General features: G+C 54.6%; 1 protein-coding gene across 1 annotated transcript in view; it reads right to left on the reverse strand.

Moving 5' to 3' along the window:
* Window positions 1-23130, reverse strand: part of CALN1 (calneuron 1) — a 390899-nt gene that overhangs the window by 181745 nt on the left and 186024 nt on the right. Inside the window, exon 3 of the mRNA XM_075528543.1 lies at window positions 2675-2818. Within this exon, the coding sequence (XP_075384658.1) occupies window positions 2675-2818 (144 nt within the window). The remainder of the gene's footprint in view (window positions 1-2674; window positions 2819-23130) is intronic.

The raw sequence follows: 23130 nt of genomic DNA on the forward strand, positions 1-23130 counted from the left end.
TTTTCCTCATGGCAGAGCATGGCCCGAGAGGGGCAGCCAGGAGAAGTGAGTGCTGGCCTCACAGGTAGGAGGTCAGCTTAGCTGCAGAGGATGATGGGAAAGAAATAAAACAGTGAATAGATACCAACACCTCACTGCCAATGAGTAGATTCTGACTCACCCAGGTGCGACCCTACAGGCCAGGGCAGAAGGAAGGACTCCTGTGAGTTTGAGACTGTCACTCTTAACGGGACTAGAAAGTGTCCCCTGTCTCCCACAGAGCCGTCCAGGAGTTTCAAACAGCTCGTCTTGAGGTTAGCTCTCCAACCCCTAACCCCTACGCCGCCGCCACCACCAGGGCTCTGATAGGATTGGTAGATAGGCGGACAGACAAATTGGTAGATGGATAGATTAAAACTAATAAACAAGGAAACATGACCGCCAGTCCCAGCTGAGTGGGCTCCGACCCCTGGAGACGCCCTGTGGGCAGAGCAGAACTGCGCTACCTATGGTTCCATGGCCAAGACCCTCAGAAGGAGACGGCCAGCCAGGTCTTCCAAAGGCATTCTGGGTGGGAGCAAACAACACCCTTCTGGTTTGGAGCCTTGGGGCATGGATCCCACCTGGATCTCCATCCAAGAGCACCAAGAAGGGCCCAAGTGGAGAAAGAGCCCAGGAAAGGCCAAGACAAGCTCTTTGCAGCCAGGAGTCTGAGAGCAAGCGCCCCTTGGGGGGAGTTTCAGTTCTGACTCGTGCACATGCAGGGCCCATGAGCATGCCCGCCTGTTCTGGCACTGGCACCCCCCTCTGCCTGTCCTCTAGGGGAAAAGGGGCCAGACCAGGTGGGCAATGTCTAGAGCGTGGGTTCAGGACCCCTGGGCCAGTGGTTTCCTCCAGGCGGTTGCCATTACACAAACAGGTGGGTGCCCTCCTGAAAGCAGCCCGTACCAGCTCAGAAAGGGGTGTCCTCATGGCCCGGGCAAAGGGACCCAGAGAGAAAGAGGCCCTGTGGGGGAAGGGTGAGGGGCATAGCTGTGCTACATCATCCCCAAGACGGAGCCCCTCCCTGCTCCTGTGGCCCCCAAGTATTTCAGGGTATGGGGCACCAGACACAGACTCTCTGGTCCGGCTCCAAACACTTTTACCATCGGCAACATCCTCCTAAGACAGCGGTTCTCCCCCTTCCTCACGCCGCGACCCTTTCATACACATCCTCATGTGGTGGGGACCCCCAACCACAAAATCATTCTCGTTGCTACTTCATCACTGTCATTTTGCTACTGTGATGAATCGTCATGTAAACATCCGATAGGCAGGTTGTATTTTTATCATTACAAATTGAACATCATGAAAGCATAGTGATGAATCACAAAAACAATGCATAATTCTATACTGTGAAATATTTTTTCTAATGACCAATAAATGAAATGTTGTCTTGAAGCATGGTGTAGCATGGGGAACAATATAACAACAGTGAACTACATTGCTCCATTTTGTGACAGTGTGCGTCAAAAGCCAACGCTGGTGCAAAGGTTGAGGAGCAGTGTCTCGGTTCCTGAGACCATCGGAAATGTGTGTTTTCCGATGGTCTTAAGCAACCCCTGTGAAAGGATCATTTGACCCCCAAGGGGTCACGACCCACAGGTTGAGAACCACTCAAAACCTCAGAGAATCGACCTTGCCACGTAACACTCCACAGAGAAACTTAATTAGGTAGGGCCGAACCTCCACGGAGGAGCCCAGGTAGAGAAGCTGCCCAGGAAGGGTAGAATTAGCTCCCCAGACCCACGAAGAGAAGGGCAAAACAAACAAGCTCCCGAGACCCACAAAGAGAAGGGCATCAGGGCGGGATCACAGAAGCTCCGGAACGCGCTGGCAAAGACGACTGCAAGTACCCACAGGTGTGACCCGGACCACCCATGCCGCCTGCCCCCGGCCCGCCAGGATTGGAGCGCACAGTCTCTAACCGTCTTGCTTTAGTCCCTTTGGCTGCGATTCACGCCAGAACTGTGGGAGGAGATCATTCATATTCAGACGGTGAGTTCTGAGACTGTCAATCTTTATGGAGCAGAGGCCTCGTCTTGCTGCCGGGAATGTTCGCACTCCAGCTCATACATAACCCGCTGTGCCGCCCAGGCCCATATGGTGGACAGTTATTCCGCAGTCCCAGCAGAGGGTACCGCCAATCATAAACACACACACGTGGGATGGGGCTGCTGACACGGGCAGCCCAGAAAAGGCAAATCCAGAGAGAAAGGCAGTGGCAGCTAGGGCCGATGGGGATATGTTGGGACCAAATAATCTGTAGGGTGGGGGTGGGGGGGTCAGGGTTTCTTTAAACGTTCAAAACCGCTGGAGGAAACAGCTGCACAAATCGACAGACCTGCTAAACGCGCCGAGCTGCACCCTGTGCAGGTAGACTTTACTAACATGCGGGCTCTAGCTCAGTAAAGCTATTTAGACTTGAAGAAGGGGGGACTGCACTGGCTGAGAAGAGAGGAGTGGCCGGGGTGTCCTCCCGCGCCCCTCTCTCGGCAGCTGCTCCAGAGCCTTCCCTGCAGCCCCCGCAGCTGCCAGGGGGTCAGCGTTGCTTGGAAAAACCCTCCTGGAGTCCAGGCCTCCATCGCGCCGAGGATAACCAAGACTTGAACCCACGACCTTTGGCACAGAGTGCAGGGCCCTCGGCCAGCCTCACCGTCCATGTCCAGGCGCTGCATGATGATGGCCAGCTCCACCTCGCTCGGCATGTACCCCAGCGAGCGCATGGCCATGCCCAGCTCCTGCTTGGAGATGAAGCCATTCCCGTCTCGGTCCAGAACCCGGAAGGCCTCTCGGATTTCTGCAGGAGGGAAGCAGAGAGAGGCCACAGGTCACCCAGCGAACACGGCACGGGAGGAGGACGTGACTGGGGCATGTCTACTGACCGGCGACCCAGTGGCCCTGCTCACCTGCGAAGGGAAGGGCAGGGGCTTCCAATCCACCCGGAGGGGCCTCAGAGAAAAGGCCTGGAGACCTGCCCACCAGGCTTTGACATTTCACCTGGACACTCAGAATCGACTGGCGGCACCTGGTTTGGGGCTCGGCCTGCCACCACCACCCTGTGTTAGTCTGGGTACTTTAGAGAAACAAATCCACAGAAACTCATACATAAGAGAGTTTTATATAAAGGTTAAGTGCTCACCAAGAAAGCATCCCAACTCAGTGCTGCCCAAGCCCACAAGTCCAACATTAACCCATATGTCCGACACCAATCCACAAAGTCCTCCTCCATCTCACAAAACACACACAATGATCCCGACTGCAGGAGGAAAGCCGAGTCAGTGAATGTGTAAGCATCTCAGCGCTGGCAGGGGTCTCCACACGGCTGCTCCAGCACCCAGGGCTGCATCGGGGTAGGTCCAGGCGGCTTCTCCTTGGGGATGTCTTGCAGGAAGTCAGGGAACTGCTAAGGCAGCTGCACCCTGGTGCGACCCTCACAAAGTAAGAGACCCGAGAGAACTCGAAAGGCTAGGTTCACCAAGCCATTTATCCCTCCACCCGTCAATTAATCCCACATGTGTTTATGGGCCAGGTTGGCACCATAAACTAACTCAATCCACCCCTTGCCAACCTGGCACTTGTACATAATTCTTTAGCTTCACAATTTCAATTAAGTAACACCTACACCTTAATCCTATAATCCTGTGACTATGTTCCCCCCACCTATGAAAGTTTATAAGCCAACCACTTCATGCCTTTATGCCCCCCAATTTTGAGTATCCAATTTATGTACTGCCCACTTACATCAACCCAGTTCTCTGAGAAGACAATCATATTTTTCAACATGAAGAGTCCTCATTCCAGCTAGAACCTTGTGAAGTCTGCATCCATAAGCAAAGTCAAATCCGGACAGGCCATCCATGAAGTCAGCAACAATATGCACCAGTTCACAGGCTCAAAAATCTCCAGCTGGTCGGGTTCTGGTCAACTCAATGTGGGCTGCCTCACTCAGCCTCCTTAGGGTGCCCGTTGGTCACCTTGCCTTTAGACCATGGGCTCTCACCAATACTCAACAAGCCCAGCCCCCTCGTGCTAGGTCATGAACGTTAGACCTGTCAACCCGCTCTCCTTTTTCCCTGTAAACCAAGTCCACAGGTGTCAGTGGCCAAACTCAACCGTCTCTGTATTGCTGCATTTCTCCCACTTCCACTCAGCAAGTAGGTCCACGTGGTCACCGAGCAAGCCTTTCAGCCTTCTCACAGGCTCCCTTTAACATTCAGTCCTAGAGGGGAGTTTTCTTCATGGTTCCAGATTTTTTCCAGCTTCTGACAAAGACTACTGGTTCCTGAGCACTCCAAAGCACTGGGCGGGGCCTATCTTTTCAAAGCTCTCTTTGCAGGCATGGCCTAAACCCATCTAAAGATCGAATTTTCATGGCTGAAAGCAAGTGGGCTTACAAACTCTCTATTTTCCATTTCCCATATTTTCCCCAGAAAGCAACCGAGTAAACAGTGGGGCTTTATCTGACCTCTGGCTAGCCAAGGAAGAATAACTACCACGAGGGAGAGGTCACACAAACATCTGCTCTGGTCTTATGACTTGTTTCTCCAGTAGCCCACTCCCAAGGTACCGTACCTCCCGCATTGCCTACAGCAGTGAGTTCAAACCCTCTACTCCAGGGAGAGGAAAAAGAAAGAAAATGCTAAGGACAAAATCCGAGGCCTGCCCTTCAATTCCGACGCACAGCATCCTAAGGAGTTGTGGGGCTGCTTCGCCGGGTTTCGAGCTGTGATCTTAGGTCACCGGGGAGGGGACGGGGGATCTCTCTTCCACTGCTCCTCACTGTCCTCAAGCTGATTCCAACAGAGAGGGACGGAATAAGACAGACTAGAACGGTCCCTGTGGGTTTCCGAGGTGGTCCATATTTGCGGGAGTAGAAAGCCTCGGGCTAATCCCTCGGAGCGGCTGGTGGCTTCAAACCGCTGACCCTGCAGTGGGCAGCCCCAGCATGCAACCCACTACACCTGCCGCCATGGCTCCACAGCTCCTGTAGGGCGCAATTCCATTGCCGACGGTTTGGTTAACAACCAGACACTTAACCCTTTGTGCCACGCAGGGACTCCTTCAGAGAGGCAAAAAGAAAAGAAGGGAGGGAGGGATGGAGGGAAGCACAGGGGAGAAGGGTGGAGCCCAACAACTTCCGGGCAGAGAGCAGTGACCGCCTGCAGTTCTCTGGATCGCTGGTGAGTACACCCACGGGCAGCCCCTGGGCCCTGCAGAGCCGCCTCTGGGGATGAGTTCCCCACAAGGCTGAACACTGGGTTTCCGCTGTGGGGAGAAACAGTCCCTCTGTGGTGGCCAATTGGGGCTAAGGGACTGAGGATCCCCCTCTCGGGCTTCTGCCTCGGCTGCCTCCTTAGTGTTTCCTCCCCCGGCCCCCCAGAAACTGTTTTCAACTCAGTCCTCTCACTGATGGTTGTTTTATGCCTATAACCAGCCCCAAGGCAGGAAGATCAGCCCATTGCCTCCCAGGGGGCAGCTGGCCAAGAACTTGACTTTGTTGTCCCCTTTTGCTAAGCAGGTTCCCTCCCCCTACACCTAGTCCCCAGCCACCCGCCCCAAACCAGAGCCAGGAGACCGGGCCCTGGCCTGATGAACTTTCTAGCGACTACACTCCTGAAAGGCAGATGCTCAGTGACAGGGACCAGGGCCTGGGCATGAGGGACTGGCCATCGGATTGAAGCACAGGCCTGGTGGTGCTGTTAGGTCAGCACTGGATTGCTAACCAACCACCACGTTGGTGGTTCAAACCCACCCATCCCTCTGAGGGAGAAAGAGGAGGCAGGCTGCTCTGGTCAATATTTACAGTCTCGAGAACCCACAGGAGGCAGTTCTACCCTGTCCTATAAGGTGGTCAATGTTGTGGATCCTCAGAGACATCCTGTGGAAAGGCATCTACTTCCTTCAGCTCCCCCCCCCCACCCCCCGGCTCGGCTTTTATACCGCAAGAGACTGATTTTAAAAAACACCCTCTACAAATCCCACCACACAAATATAGAAACAACCAAAATCCTCTTCCCTACTGAGGGGATCACCACAGGTCCAGTAGGATTAATAACACAACATTTGGGGAACCACAATTTCATGCATGACACTCTACCCTTTGCCCCAAACAGTTTACTCTACCGCATCACCCCAAAACTCTGAAATCGATTCCACATCCAAAAGCTCACCTTCTGCATCAAATACGGTGAGACTGTGAGCGTTTTCCATCCCGGGGTAACATTTCCTCCTTGCGGGGGAAATCTAGACTGTATGCTCCCTGGTTCCAGAGTACAAGGGTGGGACAGGCATGGCAGGTGGTTCCCGTTTCAGGGGAAGAAGGGACAGTAGCACCCTTCAAAGATAAGCCAGGTGTCACGCATTCCACAGAGACACTGCTGGCCACCGTGGGCAACACCTTCTTCTAGCAGGTCCCACCTGTACCACGAGGATGGGCACACAAATTGGGGTTTCTCCACTGGGCAGTAAATTCCCCATGTATTTTGTTCACCTCTGTCCCCCGCACCCCCCCCCACTGCCCCCAGCTCAAAGGATGTGCTGGATAGCCAGATATTGAACAGGATCTGGGTCTGAATTGGGTCCAATTGTGTCCTCCAAAACTGTGGGTCCACCAGGCTGGGCCATGATTCTCAGCAGTTCGGCAGCCATGTAAGCACGTCATGTGGCAGCTATGTGATGATGTTAGTATCCCCTGGGATGGGATGGGGTATGATGTGAACAGCCAACCAGTAGTAATGGCATCAGAGCAGGATGCAACACCCTCGAAGTCTTGGTGATGTAGTGAGTAATGCATTGAGCTGATAACCTCAAGGTCAGCGGTTCAAACCCACTAGCTACTTTGTGGGAGAAAGACGAGGCTTTCTGCTCCCATGAAGATTGACAACCCAGGAAACCCCCAGAGGTAGCTCTTCTCTGTGAATCAGAAATGACTCCTTGGTCACAGGTTGTGTTAGTCCAGGTTGACCAGAGAAGCAAATTCATTGACACTCACATATGTGAAAGAGAGAATTCTGTATCAAGAAGCAATTATGCATCCATGAAACACCCCAGCCCAATCCAGATCAAGTCCATAAGTCCGATATTAGCCCATATGTCCAATACCAGTCTATAAATTCCTCTTCAGACTCACACAGCACATGCAATGATCCTGAATGCAGGAAGACCACAGGCCGGTGGGTGGAAAGTCCTGTGGATCCAGTGGTGATGGAAGCATTTCCAGGGTTCTGGCTGCCATCAGTGTAGCTCCATGTGGCTTCTCAACAGGAATGTGTAGCAGAGAGAGTGTGTGTGTCCCGCCTCCAGGGAGGAAGACAGGAGTTCCCAGAATCAGGAAAAGGCCATGCCCACACCGAGGCATGGTCGGCTAGGACCTGATTGACAGGCTAGGACTCCACCCCTTCACTCAAGTTTACAGAAGAATAGGTAAGGGCCATATGAGCTTCTTTGTTTTGCAACCCAACATGAGGTCACAGCTCGTTGTTCTGATGTCGGGCCGGTGTCACCTCTTATCTTGCAGGAGACCAGTAAGAGAGAAGCCAGCAGAAAGGGAGAGACCTACTACCATCCAGAGGAAGAACTAGGAGCAGAACACGTCCTTTGGCCTCGGGATCCCTGTGCTGAGAATGTCCTGGAATCAGAGGACACCGGGGGAGAGACAGAAAGCATTGCCTTTCCTAACAGTTGGTGCTGAGTTCAGACTTGCAACCTCCTAATCGGCAAGAGAAGAGCTTTCTGTTTGCTACAGCCACCCCCTCGTGGTACCTCCTTCACAGCAGCTCCAGAGCACGGAGGCAACCTGGAACAGCTATTACCAGGTTGTTTGCTCCCCGTAGGCCTGCAGCACTCCGGCCGCTCTCTGTGACTGGAAGTGGGCTCCTGCTGACAGAAGCCCAGTCTGTGCATCAGGACCCTTGGCTCCCACCCAGGCCTAGCAGCTAGTTAGGCCGCCAGCCAATGTCGGGGAGTTGGGAGGGGGTGGACAGAGTTTGCTCCAGTGTCCAATGAGCTGTGTTGGCCACGACGTTCCCCCACGGGCCCATCCAGTTTTCCTTTCTGCGGATCTGTGGGCGCCGCGAGCGAATGCGTCTCAGGGAAGTACAGGAGCCTGTGCTCTCGTCTACCCTGTTAACCTGTCATTCAAACGCCCTTCTGTTTCTTTCCGTGAAGCCAAATCCTCTCCCTCCAGCAAAATCCAAACGCTGCCTCCAAGGGTCTGTCTGCATTTTCTCAGATTTCTCTGCCACGCACGAAACAAGTCTGAGGATGGACATCTAAGGCGGCCACAGGCTCACCCAGTCAGTCCCAAGGGGTCTGGGAAGTGCTTGGCACCCTTTTAACTGTAGAACGCAGCGCCCAAGGTGCCTGGAGCCTAGATGGAAGCCTCCCGTAACCCAGCCAGGATTCCCAGACAGAGGGAGTGAAGGAGGCAGCAGCAGGTCCCCTGATTTTTGAGCCAGCCCTTGAGGCCCTGATCCTGGCCCTGCGACTTTGGTAGGCTTCTCTTTCAAGCCTCAACTTCCCCACCTGGAAAATGGGTTGGGCTAGTGCTCCTCCCAGCCTCTGCTGGAGAGATTTGCACAGAAGCAGGTCCAAGCAGAGCCACAGCAGAAAATGCTCAGGAACACCAAGGGTCCCTGAGGATCAGTTAGTGACCAACTACCGCTAAGGAGCCCCGGTGCAAAGGGAGTAAGTGCTCACCCAAAGGTTGGTGGTTCAAATCCACCCATGGTCCCTTGGGAGAATGGTCAGGCAACCTGTACCTATGGAAATTAAACCCATTGCTGTAAAGTCGATTCCAATTTAGGGGGACCCTGTAGAATGTTACAGCAATGCTCACTCAGCCCCCAGAGCGTTTCATGGCTACTCAGCTTTGCAGAAGCAGCTGGCTCCCACTTTCTCACATGGCGCCGGCCAGGCCTCCCCCCCCCATAAAAACAACAGCCCCGAAAGCCCTGTGGGATATGTCCACTGTGTCACCCAGGCTGGCTAGACTCGGAATCGATTTGGCTGCGCCCAACAAAGCTCCCAGGCCAGGAACATTTCTGTGTCTGCAGAAGCTGACAAGACTCGCTAACTTTATTTGCTTTCAGACCAGCGGAGAAGGGAGTGGAAGAGGGGTAAAAGAAAGAAAGAAGTCCCTAATGGGCGCCTCTGGAGAACCCATCTTTCCAGGATCAGGAAACACAGCCCGAGCACAGCTCATTAGGAGGGAGTGGGGCCAACGGTTGGGGAGGGACGGGAACCCAGGCCTCCTGTTATTTTTAACAGCAGAGCCAACCGGGTGTGAGAAAGGGGCCTGTAAACCAGCAGGGAGGCGGCAGCGGCAGAGAGCCCCTCTCTGTCTCGGGCCACACAGCTCTATCTTGGGGGGCTCTGGGAAGAGACAGAGCCCTCTGGAATGAGCTTAGCCTGGGCATGAGAGACAGGTCTGTGCCCCTCCTCCTGCCCCCAAATGCATGCAGGTGGCCCGATGCCCATCCAGTGGGCTGGCTCTCTCTGGGTGTCTTCGCTGCGTGGCTGTTGTCAAGTGGACACATGGTGTCCCCCCGGGGGACACAGCAGAACGGAGCCCTTGAAAGTTTGCTGGACTCCCACATTTGCTTTGTCAGAACCAACCAATCGCACCTCACCAAGACCGTCTTTCACACACGCAGGGGCTAGCTTTTTCTTTCTTGGCACCTCTGGGGGGAAGGGGACCTCCAACTTCCAGACTTCAGGTCAGCAGTGAAGGGCAGATGGACTGTTGGTACTGGCGCTTCGTGAGGTCCGTGGGGCTGTACCCTTGAGGGTGGGTCCTACGCCGATCCAGTCTGGGCTCAAGAGGAGGAGAGTGGTCGCACAGGGAGGAAGATGGAGTTACCCCATGAGGACCAGCTGTGTTAATCCGGTAGACTAGAGAAACAAATTCATAGATGCTCACATGTGTATAAAAAAGAGCTTTATATACAAGAGCAACTGAATATTGAGAAAATATCCCAGCCGAGTCCAGACCAAGTCCATAAGTTAGCCCATCTATCCGATACCAAGCTATAAATTCCTCTTCAGACTCACACAACACATGCAATGATGCTGAATGCAGGAAGATCACAGCCAGTGAGTGGGAAGTCTTGTGGATCCAATGGCGCTGTAAGCATCTCAGCACTGACAGGGGTCTCCATGTGGCTTCTCCAGCTCAGGGCACTAGTGTAGTTCCATGTGTCTTGTCAGCTGCAATGTCTCCCAGGGAGTGAGCAGAGAGAATGTGTTCTCCCACCTCCAAGAAGGAAATTCAGGAATTCCCAGAATTCCCAGGGGAAAGCCATGCCCACACAGAGGCCTCATTGGAGAGACAGTAATTGACAGGCTAGACTCCATGCCTGTACTCTTAATCCTCAAATTGACACCAGATTATGTAACTACCCCACAGCAGGCTATGGAATCTGGGAAGGACTATCCCCCAAAGCCCACAGAGCTAGCACCCCGAGTTGCCACATCCAGCCTCTTGATGTGAGAAAACATGCTTCCGCTCTTTAAAACCACTCTCTCGTGGGGGCGTTTCTGTGACAGCAGCGTCGGTAACGGACCTCAGATTTGTTCTTTCCTCGAGTCCCCGCCTCCTTGCTCCAAAGAGGCCGGGCAGCAACAGTCTGTCCTATGAACACGCCAACAGCGCCTCACAACGACCATCTTTAACAGAAGGGGCATCAGCGACAACGACAAAAGACAGCCCTGTTGCCACCATGGGAGGTACCAGCACAGGCATGGTTAACAGTCAGCTCCTGGAGGAAGGAACTCGTTCTCTGCACATGGAAACTTCCAGAATCAAGGGCTACAAGCCAGTCAGTGACACTGGGATTTGCCAGTGGTCTTGATCTTAAGCCAAGTGGGGCCCTGGCTGGGAGTGGTCCTGACCCACAGCCCCCAGAGCTACTTCTCATCGGGCTGGTCACTTGGGTCCTCAGAAGAGTGCGGGCAGATCCAGTGTCCTCGGAGAGAGCTGTGTGACCAGGCCTGGGCTCAGCGAGTGCTCCCCGGGGTCGGGCCGGGCCAGTTGTGAAGGGACAGTGCTCCCCCGAAAAAGACACAAAACAAACGTGCTGCAGAGGGTGGTCACGGGCTAGGAGCCCTGGACGGTGCCCACAGACAAGGAGCTACTGCATGAGCTGGAGCCACCTTTCAAGAGAATGGGGAAGACGGCAAAGGGCCTTCCGAGCCATCGGGCTTCAGCCTGGGAGCCAGGGGTTGGCCAGTGCTGGGCCTGAGAGTCAAATTGTGTGTGTGAATAAAGTTTTATTGGAACACAACAACCGTGCATGGTCATTAACATATCACGTCTGCTGCTCTGACACCACCAATGGTCTGAGTGACTGTGCCCAGATTTGACTCTTAAAAGCCTAAAACATCCTGCTTCTGGTTCTTCATGATTCGAGTCTAGAAATCCCGCTATCGACCACAGAAAATAATTAGTGGTCGTCCTTTTCCCAGAATGGTCCTGTAAGCAGATAGCTCTGGTGCTAGGGTTTCGGGGGGCTCAGTGGGCATTGATGGCCCAGTGGTAGAACTTTCGCTGTCTGGGTGGGAGGGCCGGGTCCAACTCCTGACACCGCCCATCTGTCAGTGTTGTGGGTCACACTAATTTTCAGCGGGGTTCAGCGGTCTATCCCAGCTGAGAAACACTAGGAAGAAAGGCCTGGCGATCCACTGCTGAGAAACCAGCCACTGAAAATCCGATGGACTCCAACAGTCCGATCCCCAACCAATCATGAGGTTGGCATGGGACCAGGTGGGATTCACGCTGTTGTGCTGGAGCAAGACTGAAGTGGCCAGAGGTGAGACAGAAGGACTGTCCCCTCCAGATGAAGGCTCTCAGGACCAAAGGTCAGAAAGGAGAGGAACCGAGCCTCCCCAATCCCCACCCCAACCCCCAGGTGAGGTAGGCTGGATGGACAGCTCTCGGGGAGCTTGGGTGTGGGCCCCTGGAGGGAGGACTTGGAGACCACACTGAGGCTCCTGTTAAGAAGTGATCACAGTCAGCCAAGATGGGGGATGGGAAGACTCTCAGGCTTGGAGGAGGGCAGGGTGGTGGAGCCTCAATGGAAACAGACCCCCACCCCACCCCGAGCAGTTCCCAGGCAGTCCAGGCTAGCAGGCATCTGGATATTCAAGGCAGAGTCTGGAGAAGGGGCCGTGGAAGGCGCCATCGGGAGGGGAACGAGCAAGGACAGTGACGTGAGCAAAAGAGCCTCCATATTGAAATTAACCAAAGACCAATGATTAGTCACTGCCTGAGCGAGTAAACAGGCTCCAGGTGCCCACTGGTAAACCTTGTCAAAACCACCAGGAGAGGCTGGCAACGTAAGCAAAATAGTTTCCCTCCAGAGCTCCTTCAACACAGAGGGGACACCATGCCCCTTGGAGCCCTCCACCAGTCAGGTGAGCCACCTAGGAAGTATTGCCTGGTGTGTGGCTGGGTAGGCTTTGAGTTAAAGTGTATTAGTTACAAGCCATGTTACCTCTTCGATGAATCAATGTGTGAACTCGGCAGCATCAGTGTCTCTGGACTTAGTCTTTTTGCGTGCTCGAGACATATGGCTACACGGAACACGCCGGCGCGCTCGGCCCCACTGCAGGTTCCCGTGAGGGAGCGCCACTTCCACTGCGGCCCACCAGGTCACACGCAGCCACCGCTGCAGTCGTCAGGGGACACGGGTCAGAGCTGGTAGCCCACGAGCGGCAGGCACGGGGCTCCCAAGGAGAAGGGGGCTGGCCCAGAAGAGGAAGCTGGGAGGGTGTCCCATGTGTAGCAGTGTTGGCTGGGGGACAGGCCCTGTGGATGGAGTGGGCAGGGGCCCAGCACGCCCGGCTCTGCAGAATTCATTTGACTTGTCCGTGTGACCCTCCCCTGTTTTCGAGGTAGCTTTTGGAAAGAGTGGAGGCTTCTGTCTGCTGCCCTGGGGCTGCCTTCGCTGCTACAAATGGGCCTTCCTGGGGTTCCCACTGGAGGCTCGGGCTGAGACCAATACTAGCTTAGCACCCACCTCAATCCCAATGCCGCCCAGTCAATTCTGCCTCACAGTGACCCCCCGGGACAGGGCTGCGCCGCCTCATCAGGCTTCCAAAACTGTCACGGGGTGGAAGCAGTCTGCCTTGTCTTTCCCTGGAAGGGTGGCTGGCGGGTTCGAACCATTGACCTTTTCATTAGCAGCCAAGCTCTTTGACCACAGTGGCACCGGGGGAGGGGGGAGGGGGGTCTGTGGCTCGGGATCTAAAGCAGGCATAACTCCCGATTCCAGAGGCACTTCTGGTCGATGTGCCGGGTGGTGTTTATTGGTTTACATATGTGCCCGTGTAAGTGGGGTCCGGTTTCATAAGGATTTCGGGAGGCCTTCAGGCCTTGCCCTCCCCTTGCCTCCGTCGGTTTCTTGGGCTGTTGGCTCCCGTGTCCCTGGGTTGCTGGGAGCCACCTGCTCAGTGGAACAAGGCATCAGTGAAGTGTGCAGATGGAGACAGACTGAGAAGAAAGGGCCGGCAAGCTAACTTCTGAGAAGGAGCCATGAATACCCTACAATGCCCACAGAGCCTTGTCTGGTAGGATGCAGAGCATGAGCCCCTGCCCAGGTTGGAAGGCTCTCAAAACATACAGGGGCCACCACACTGAGCGAGCAAGGATTCTGAAGACGGAGCAGGTCCAGGCAACACTCCATCTCGCTGTGCAAGGGGCTCACCATGAATCGGAGGCAACTGGACAACAAGGAACAATGAAGACAGACTTAGAATCCGGCCAAGGACAAAAAGCCGAGGGGCACAGGGGCAGGCGAGAGAGGAGGACAAGACAGAGAGCACTGTGGACAGACGGGACCAGGAGTGACCTGGAGAGCCCCGGAAACGCTCCATGCTGGAGGCCCGGTGGAAGGGAGGGCGGGCGGTCCAGCTAGTGATCCAGCTCTGAGCATCTCGGCCAGCTCGGGGCAGGGAGGGCGGGCGGTCCAGCTAGTGATCCAGCTCTGAGCATCTCAGCCAGCTCGGGGCAGAGGGGGGACACCACTGGTTGACGGCGACCAGCATGCCACGAGAGCATGACCACAAGAATTCACCAGCGACTCGTGGCTGGGCTCAGGGGGCTAAAGGTATGGCCACGCAAGAGGCCCCGGGGTTCAAACCCACCAGCCACTCTGTGGGATAAAGAGAGGTTGTCTGCTCCCGTGCTGACAGCCTTGGAATCGCAGAGGGGGAGGTTCTGTTCCACCCTATAAGGTTTAGAATTGACCACACGACAGCGAGTTGGTTTGGGGGGGAGGGCATTGCACGGTGGCTCCTCAGCATAGAGTCCCTGGGGGTGCCAGCAGCGGCAGGCTGGGCTTCTCGCCATCTGCAGCACTATGACCCTAACCAGAGGCGCCCTGGGAAGAAAGCCTGGCGTCCTGCGTCTGTTCTGCTCCGACACAGGTGGGGTCACTAGGACTTTGAATGGACTCCATGGCCACTGGCGGCTTGAGTCTGGAATCGCCGGAGCTCTCTACTCCCGTAAAAAGCCACAGTCTTAGAAACCCACGGGGGCAGTCTGCCCTGTCCCGAAGGGTCACCATGAGTCAGAATTGACTCGGTGGCAATGAGTTTGGGTTTGCGTTTGGTAGCTGAGACTCTGTAGACAGAATTGAGGATTGGGGTAGGGCTCGTGGAAACCGACCACCTCTCTGCTCCCCAGCCCCAGAATCCCCTTGCCCAGCATGTCATCTTGACAAAGGGGGTGGAGGAGGAAAGGGGACGCAGTGCTAAACAAGCAGCACGGAGAGGGATGCTCCAGGCCAGCAAACCGACCCTTTGCTGTTCAGATGCCGTGTCCCGCACCCCTCCTCCCTGGCCTTGTTCACCACCTGACAATCCCAATCTCTCCTTTAATTACTATCATGTCAACTCAACTCATCCCGAGGCAGGGCTGGCTCTCCTGAAAGACAAGCCTGTCAGTAACTTACCAGCGGGTGGAATTACATGGACAAAACCTAAGCAGGTAGCCCAGGCCGTGAGAAATCACTACTTCTCTCCTGAGCCAAGCAAAGGGTGGCCAGTGCAGGGGACACTTGGGAGAGCCTGGGAGCCAGAAGAGAGTGAATCTGTCTCAAACTCTGCACCCAGACAGATTAAGCGGCATTGATTTTTGCCTGCCAGGTAGATTGAAAGCGAATGGAAAATTCTCAGCTTGTGAAAAGAACAAAGCACATTAGGACCGATGGCAACCTGAGAGAGCCCATCCAGCTGGGGCGCTGGGCGGCTGGGAGGAAAGGCTTCCACTTACATCTGAAGGTGTGTGAGATGGAGATTCCTCAGAGCTTCTCTGTGGGGCTGACCCCTCTGGGCAGGTGATGGGTGATAAGAGAGGGGGCGCTGAGCTGCAGCTCTGAGCAAGAGGCCGGGGGGACAACCACACCTGCAGAGGGTCGGGAAGGGATCTTCCTCTGAAAGCACCACAAGGAGCCCCGCTCAGGGCCTGTGACATGGTCCCGGCTAAGAAACTCTCTGCTTGTTATCAGCTCCAGTCCAGATGGCACTGTGGTTAAGCCTTCTGCTGCCGACCCAGAGCTGGACGCTTGCAACCCACCAGCTGTTCTGTGGGGCAAACACCCGGTGGTCTTCTTCCATAAAGATCCCCACAGTCAACCAAGCTGATTCCAACTGAAAGCAGCCCCACCAAGGCTGTGAGGCTTCATGGGAGCAGACAGCGCGTCTTCCTCTTGCTGAGTGGCCAGTGGGTTTGAATTGCCGGCCTCGCGGAGGGCAGTCAGTGATGTCACCTAACTCTCAGCACCCCCAGGGCTTCTCCCTGCTGAGGTTGACCTGGGAAACCCCAGGGGTCAGTTCTACCCTGTCCCATAGGGCCACCGGGCGTCGGACGTCACTCGGGGCCACGCAGCCGCAGCAACACGCTGATTAGAGAGCCTGGGTGGCATCAGCAGCTTGCCACGGAGGATTGGTGATTCCGGGGAGCAAAGGCCTGGAGAACTTTGCATAGCACCACTAGCCAGAAAAGCCCAGGGAGCAGTTCTGTTTTACGAGGCATGAGACCACCAGCTCAAAGGCAGTGGCAGCAGCCTGCTGGTTAGGAAAAAGCAATACATATATATATTGGACTCCTAAAGAGAGAGGCCTTGGAGGGCGGGAGGCAATTCCACTTCCATCTAATGAAGGCCTTCGGGCTGTCTGGGCACTGTGAGGGGTCCCTGGAGGGAGACCCCAGAAGCATTCTTTCCCCCAGACCTGGAAGGGCTAAGCAGTAAATGAAGGTGAGGGAGAAACAGCTGGGGATGAGGTGGGGGAGGGGAAGCTCCCCTGATGAGGGAGAAGGTGGGGCTGCTTGAGGGCTTGGGGAGTCCGATGCCAGCTGAATTCCGTCCAGAGAAGTCCATAGGACTGTGGCATCTGTCTGTGTCTGTGGTTGGTGACCGCTGAGCTGACCCTGACTCGCTGTGACCTCAACATCACGTGTGTGAACGGACATGCCTCAGAAGGCCGGGTGTGCATGTCAAGGTTATTACTTGTCTTTAGGGGTATCTGTGGGTGGTTTGAGTCCTTAGCTGTTGGTGTGCCCCCCCAGGTACATGGTCATTCACCTTAGAGCAGCGGATCTCAACCTGTGGGTCCCGACCCCTTTGGGGGTGGAACGACCCTTTCACAGGGGTCGCCTAAGACCATTGGAAATATGTGACCACCGCTCCTCTACTGTCTCCAGGTGGGTCCGCCTACATGCAGATACGCCCACCTATGAGTACCTGGCGTGAGGACTGTTACCCATGCTACACCAAGCTTCAAGACAAAATTTCATTGTCATTAGAAATAAATACTTCACAATATATAATGACATATTGTGTTTGTGATTCAACACTAAGCTTTAATTGTGTTCACTTTGTAACAATGAAAATACATCCTGCCTATCAGATATTTACAGGACGATGCATCACAGTAGCAAAACGACAGTTACAAAGTAGCAACGACAATGATGTTATGGTTGGGGGTAATCACCATGAGGAACTGTGTGAAAGGGCCACGGCATTAGTGAGGTTGAGAACCACTGCCTTAGAGGGACTGGCTCGAGGGGTCCGTTCGAGGCAACATGGTGGGCAGCTCAGTGGGGGTGAAGGCTGGTGGTTCTCCCCAGATCGTTTCCCAGGTGCTTATCCCAGGGCGGAGGCTGTGACCGCAGGCGGCAACCAGCACCGACTCAGAGAATCGAGGCAAAGAACGTGCCCGGAGAAGCCAGCAGAGACCTCCTGCCTCGTTAGGCCCGTGAAGCAGGGCAGCAGCAAATGGGGCAGAACCCCTGGGTGAACCACAGCGTCTTGACCGATACAGTGATTTCTTTTGCCTCAACCCACACACTCCCTACGCTGTAAGCACAATTGTCTCAAGCCCAAGGCCTCGTCGGCGTCTGAGGAGACACAGGCGTGTGCAGCAGTCAGCAGCCATGTGGAGACCCGAAGCGCAGGCGCCAAGTCCTAGCAATAACCCAGGGGTCACCTGAAGGGTGGGAGATGGCCTCGTCAATGTGGCTCCCGCCATCCTCTCCTTCCCGGGGGCTGGAGACACCTCTCCTGAATCGAGTCTTCATTTTGCTCAGTTCCATCCAGGTCAAAAATGACTTCCCCGGGCACCTACTCTGTGCCAGGCAGCAGTCCAGGGGCTGGGACTGAAACCTGGGGTAGAGGCTCAAGGACCATAGGAGATCTGAACAGGAAAAGACAGTCACCCGTGTGCGTGGGGGCGCTGAGTGCCCCAGAATCCCTGCAAGCCCGCAGGGCCGCCTGGAGACACCGAGAACAGCAGGGTGCTGGGAGAGGAACCCCCTGGGCCCTGCTCTGTCCTGACTCCTGGGCCAGAAGAAGGACAGCCAGAGATCCACGCTTCCACCCCAGGCGGCACGAGGGTCCACTCAGCCATTTGTTGAGCTTGTTGTTGGATCTTTTCCAAAGACGAGCCAATTGTTTTGAAGAGCACTGAAGTGGGGTTCGAATTCCGTCCCCCCTGAGCTAAGTGAGAAGACTGAGGGCTCCCCGCCCGAAGGCCGGGTCCAGGTGAGCCAGGCAGGGCAGGAGCTGAGTGCCTGTGACCTGCTGGGGGCTAGAGGGGCCTGGGTATGACCGGGCTGGTGCAGCAGGATGCTAGGCTGCCCACGCCCAGCCTACCCTGTAACAGACACATGGGAAACAGGATAGAAGACAGACAGGGAACGAATTCAGACGGTGGGACCCTTCAGAGGCAAAGCCCCCCAGGACAACCACACTAGGTGATGCCATTCCTGCCCACTCACTCGCTGGGTAGTGTGGAAAGTACCCAGGATGGCCAGAAGAACAAACAGCCTGCCTGGGCAGACATACAGCCAGGCCGCTCCTTCCAAGTGAGGAGGCCAGGGCGGCAGGGTGGGTGGCGTAAGGTTCCCCAAGAAGATTGTCAGAAAACAGTCTCAGTCACCCGAGAGAAGAGAGCCAGTGCACCCCACACCTGCACCCCTGCAGGTATCTACCTGGAGGATGCCCTGCAGCATATGCTGCACCTGCAGATGGACAGCACATGGAAGATCACGGAAGCTCAGCAGTCTGCGCACAGGAGGTTTCTACTGCACGGCTGCTTTTCAAGAAGTTCTGGTAAATTCCACGTGAAGAGAGAGACAGAGATGTGTGGCCTTTGGCCCAGCAATTCCATGTGCAAGCACGTCATCTCCCAAACAGAAGGGGTGTACCAAGAGTCCTTTATCCTTCGTGCTGAGTGTGATGAAAATGTGGAAGCATGGGGACACCAGGCCAGTCCCTACATCCAGCAGGCAGGTGAGAAACAGGTCTGAACACAGGGGTGATAGTTCACAGTAGGGGAAGCGATGCACCTGCTAGGTGCTAGCCAGCCCACCGAGCGGCTTTCCTGGAAACTAAATAAAGAAATGAAAAGATGAAAACAAACCCCAGGATCCCCCTCCGCATGCTAGAGCAAGCCAAATTCCAGTAAGAACCAGAGATGAGCTCTAAGAATCAAGCAAGCTCGTGGACAGGATGGAAGAAACCCAAGGGAAAGAAAATGTATACTCCCAGGACGGATGAAAAACAGAGTAGCCATTGAATTCCACCAAGGATCAAGTCCAAACCAAACTCATTGTAGTCAGGTTACTTCCCACTCATAGTGGGGGAAACACCTGCCCGGTGGAGCGACCAAGGCCGCCATCTTCACAGAAGCAGACACCTCATCTGTTGCCCTTGGGGCAGCTGGGTGGGCTCGAACCACCAACGCTCTGATTAAACACCCCCAGCACCAGGGCTCCTTCCAGGGAATCCATGGCTTTCCTGACTGTGCAACGAAGCCCCACGGCCCAAACATAAAAGACTCTCCATTTCTGCACAAAATCACAAGGCTTCGCCACGGCCAGAACCACAGTGAGCGGGTTCCAAGGGCAATGTCAAGGCCGTGAAAACAGGTGCAGCTTCTATTAAGTACCCACTTCTCACTCATCCAGTCGATTCCCCCTCCTCACCCCATGCTGTGGGGTTTCTGAGACATGAAATCTTCCTGGGAGCAGACAACTTCATCCCTCTCCCGCAGGGCCAGGGCTGGTGGTTTGAACCGCTGACCTTGTGGTGAGCAGCTCAGCATTTACCTGACAGCACCACCAGTGCCGCTTTAGAGAATACACAAGGAGCTAGATTCCAGAATGTTTTGAAAAGCCTCTTTAACCTGCTAACAAAGAGCCCAACAACCCGAGAGAACGTGTTTCCATGAATGTGAACAGTGCCCGGGAAAGGAAGGGCACAGCGCTTCTCCATCCTACGAAACGATGCTGAACCCCGCGCGTAAGAGTCATGCAGGTTCAAGCTGCACCTGCATAACGTGCATCACTTAGGGGAAAGAGAACAACCCAGAGATTTGACCGCAGGCAGAGTGAACAAAACCCTGGGACATAGCTGGTCTCTAATCTCCTGAGGGGTTTCCAAGCCCCGCCCCGAGGCGGCATGAACTAGTATTCACTAAGTCGTCTCTTTGGAGGGCAGGTGTCAGTCTCTGTCCTGAATATCATTGCGCACTTGAAACTGGACGGCCCGCCTCGAGAGGTGGATCCTGCCAGTATAAAATGAAGTGGGGGCCTGGGGGTGTGCGGTGGCATGGTTGGCATTTTTGAAACGGGATCAGATTTAAAGATCGTAAGGAATGATTGCATATCCATTGCCTTGTTGTTGTTGTTGTTTTGGGCTGCTAAGTCCTCTCTGATGGGCAGGGACTCTGTGTTAGAGAACAAGGAGCCCTGGTCGCGTAGTGGTTACAAATTGGTCAGCTAACTGCGAGGTCGGCAGTTCAAAACCACCAGCTGCTCTGCTGGAGAAAGACGGGGCTTTCTGTTCTGGTAAAGAGTTACAGGCTCCGAAACACACAGGGACAGTTCTACCCTGTCCTATAGGGTCCCTATGAGTCAGCATCGATTCGATGGCAGTGGGTTTGGTTGTTTGATTTGTGTACAATGGAACAAATCGCTGCCTGATCCCGGGCCATCCTCACAATTGTTCTTACGTTGGAGCCCGTGCTTGCAGCCACTGTGTCCATCCATCCATCTCCTTCAGGGCCTTCCTCCTTGTTGCTACCCCTCCACTTTACGGAGCATGGCGTCCTTCTGCAGGGACAGATCTCTCCTGACAACATGCTCAATGTATGTGAGGCGAAGGTTGGCTTTCCTTGACTCTATGGGGCACTCTGGACACATTTCTTCCAAGATAGATCAGTATGTCCTTTTGGCAGCCCATGACGTTGTTGTGAGGTGCCACCCAGTTGGCTCTGGCCCATAGCGACCCTGTGCACCACAGAATCAAAAAGAGCACGGTCCTGGGCCATCCTCACAGCAGTTCCTATGGCTGAGCCCGTGCAGGCAACCACTGTGTCCATCTGAGTCGTGGAGGGTCTTCCTCTTGGTCACCCCCCTCCACATTACCAGACATGATGTCCTCCACGGACTGGACTAAGTCCACGGTCCTTTCCGTGTTCTTTGCCAGCGTCATCATTCAACCGTACTGTTTCTTCCTCAGTCTTCCTTCCGACTTGCCCATGTGTAGGGGACGACTGGAAATACCTAGGCATGGGGCAGGCACACCTTGGTCCTCCGCGTAATCTCTGTGCTTTTCAACATTCTAAAGAGGTCGTGTGCAGCAGACGTGCCCAGAACGGTGTGCCATTGGAACGCGTGACTGCTGCTTCCATGAGCATCGGTTGTGCGCCCAAGCAAGACGAAATCTTAGGCAACTTCAGCTTCAGCTGCTTTTCTCCATCGAGCCTCACGTTGGCCATTGGCTCAGTTGTGAGGATTTGGGTTTGCAGTGCATTGAATTATAATCCAGGACTGCAACCCTTGACCTTCATCAGCAAGGGCCTCAAGCGCTCCTTGCGTTCAGCAAATATCTTCACATCTTGACATGGGGTTCCAATCCAACTCCTTTCCTTGCTGGTCCATTGAACATGCTTCTTTTCTAAGGGTCTTTGGTGGGGAGATAGATACTAAAGTAGCGACGGTTGAAACGGGGTAACATCTGGGGGCTGCTTTAAAGGAAGCTGGGTGAAGAAGATGCATGAATGGGGACACAGAAGTGACCAGCTTGGCCGCGAGCTAAGGTGGGGTGACGGGCCACTGGGGTTCAGACGTGCAAACCTTTCGTTATAGAGGCTTAAACATTAAAATGACCAGAACCTACTCAAGTTCCCACTAGCAAGAGCTGGCTCGTTAAAAGCATGATGGCGCAGGCCAGCAGTGGGGTCTGTGCGCAGCTCTGGAAAGAGCAGAGGAGAGTCTGAGACTTGGTGCTGAATGAACGCGAGCATAGAGCAGTGGGCATTGAATGAATGCAAATGCGCTCCAGGTGCCAGCCCTCCCTGGAGAATCTTCTGGGGGCAGGGATCAGTTACCCAGCCTTTCTTGCAAACTTTCCATTTAGCAGTCAAGTGTGTGCACCAGCTGAACCGCCCAAGAAATGCCTGCGCCAGCTGCACTTTCAACTGGGTTGAGTGTCTTCAGGTGGCTGTGAAAGAGCAGACAACCCTGGTTGTCTCGGGAAGAAAGCTGGAGGAGGGGTGGGGATGGGGCTCACTGCCATTGAGTCAATTCCAATCCATAGGGACCCTACAGGACAGACTAGGATGGCCCCTGTGGGTTTCTGAGGCTGAAAGCCTACTCTTTCTACCTCGGAGCAGCCAGTGGGTTCACACTGCCAACTTGTTGGTGAGCGGCCTGATTGGAACCATCTATGCTGTCAGGGGCCCGTATACACACCTTTCCACAGTTTGAAATGTTGCCCTTAACCTGCTCCCCGAAAGATCAGCCATTTGAACCCCCAAGCTGCCTCACGGGAGAAAGACGAGGCTGTGTGCTCCTGTGAAGATGTCTAGCCTCAGAAACACACAAGGCGATCCTATTGCGTCCTGTGGCGTCCCTCCCTATGAGTCGGAATCGGCTCAATGGTAGTGAGCAGGTTTATTCAAGTGAGCGAAAGCTATGAGCGCATTACTTACGGGGGGAGTGGAATTATAGGGTGGTGAGTGTCTAAATTCTCAGCAAGCAGCTTGCACGACCGATGGGGCAGAGGTGAAAGGTTCTGTGTTTTAAAAGGGAAAACCAGGAATGAGCTGGTCTCCACCAGCACACAGAAGACAGCCCTATCACTCACAGGGCTGTCCCCATGCCACAAGCTTCCTCCCTCTCAGCTGCCCTCTCCCGGGCCCTGAGCACTCAGGAGTCCTCAGGGACCAGACAGAGGTGATGAACTGATGCTCTCCCTGCCTTTCAGATGCTCCACTGATGGAGTAAGGTTGGGAGCCAGGCAGAATCACAAGTAGCATTCGGTGGTGAGTGTTCTACTAGCCGTAACTTCGGCTAGAGAGCTAGTGAGGGGAGGGGATGGATTGTTCCCTAGGAATGTGTAAAATCGTTAGGGGAGGGTGGTAATTGGATTCGGGATTACATGGAGATGATTCAGTTTAGAGTCAACAATAAAAGGACTGACCCCATTTGTTAATTGGCATCCCTAGGTTATTCAGTGCGCGCGGGCACACACACACACACACACACACATGTTCCTCCTCATTTGTAATGGTCCTCCAGCTACAGTGCAAAGCTGAGCTAAA

The sequence above is a fragment of the Tenrec ecaudatus genome, chromosome 12 (genome assembly GCF_050624435.1).
Source record: "Tenrec ecaudatus isolate mTenEca1 chromosome 12, mTenEca1.hap1, whole genome shotgun sequence".
Taxonomy (NCBI): Eukaryota; Metazoa; Chordata; class Mammalia; order Afrosoricida; family Tenrecidae; genus Tenrec; species Tenrec ecaudatus.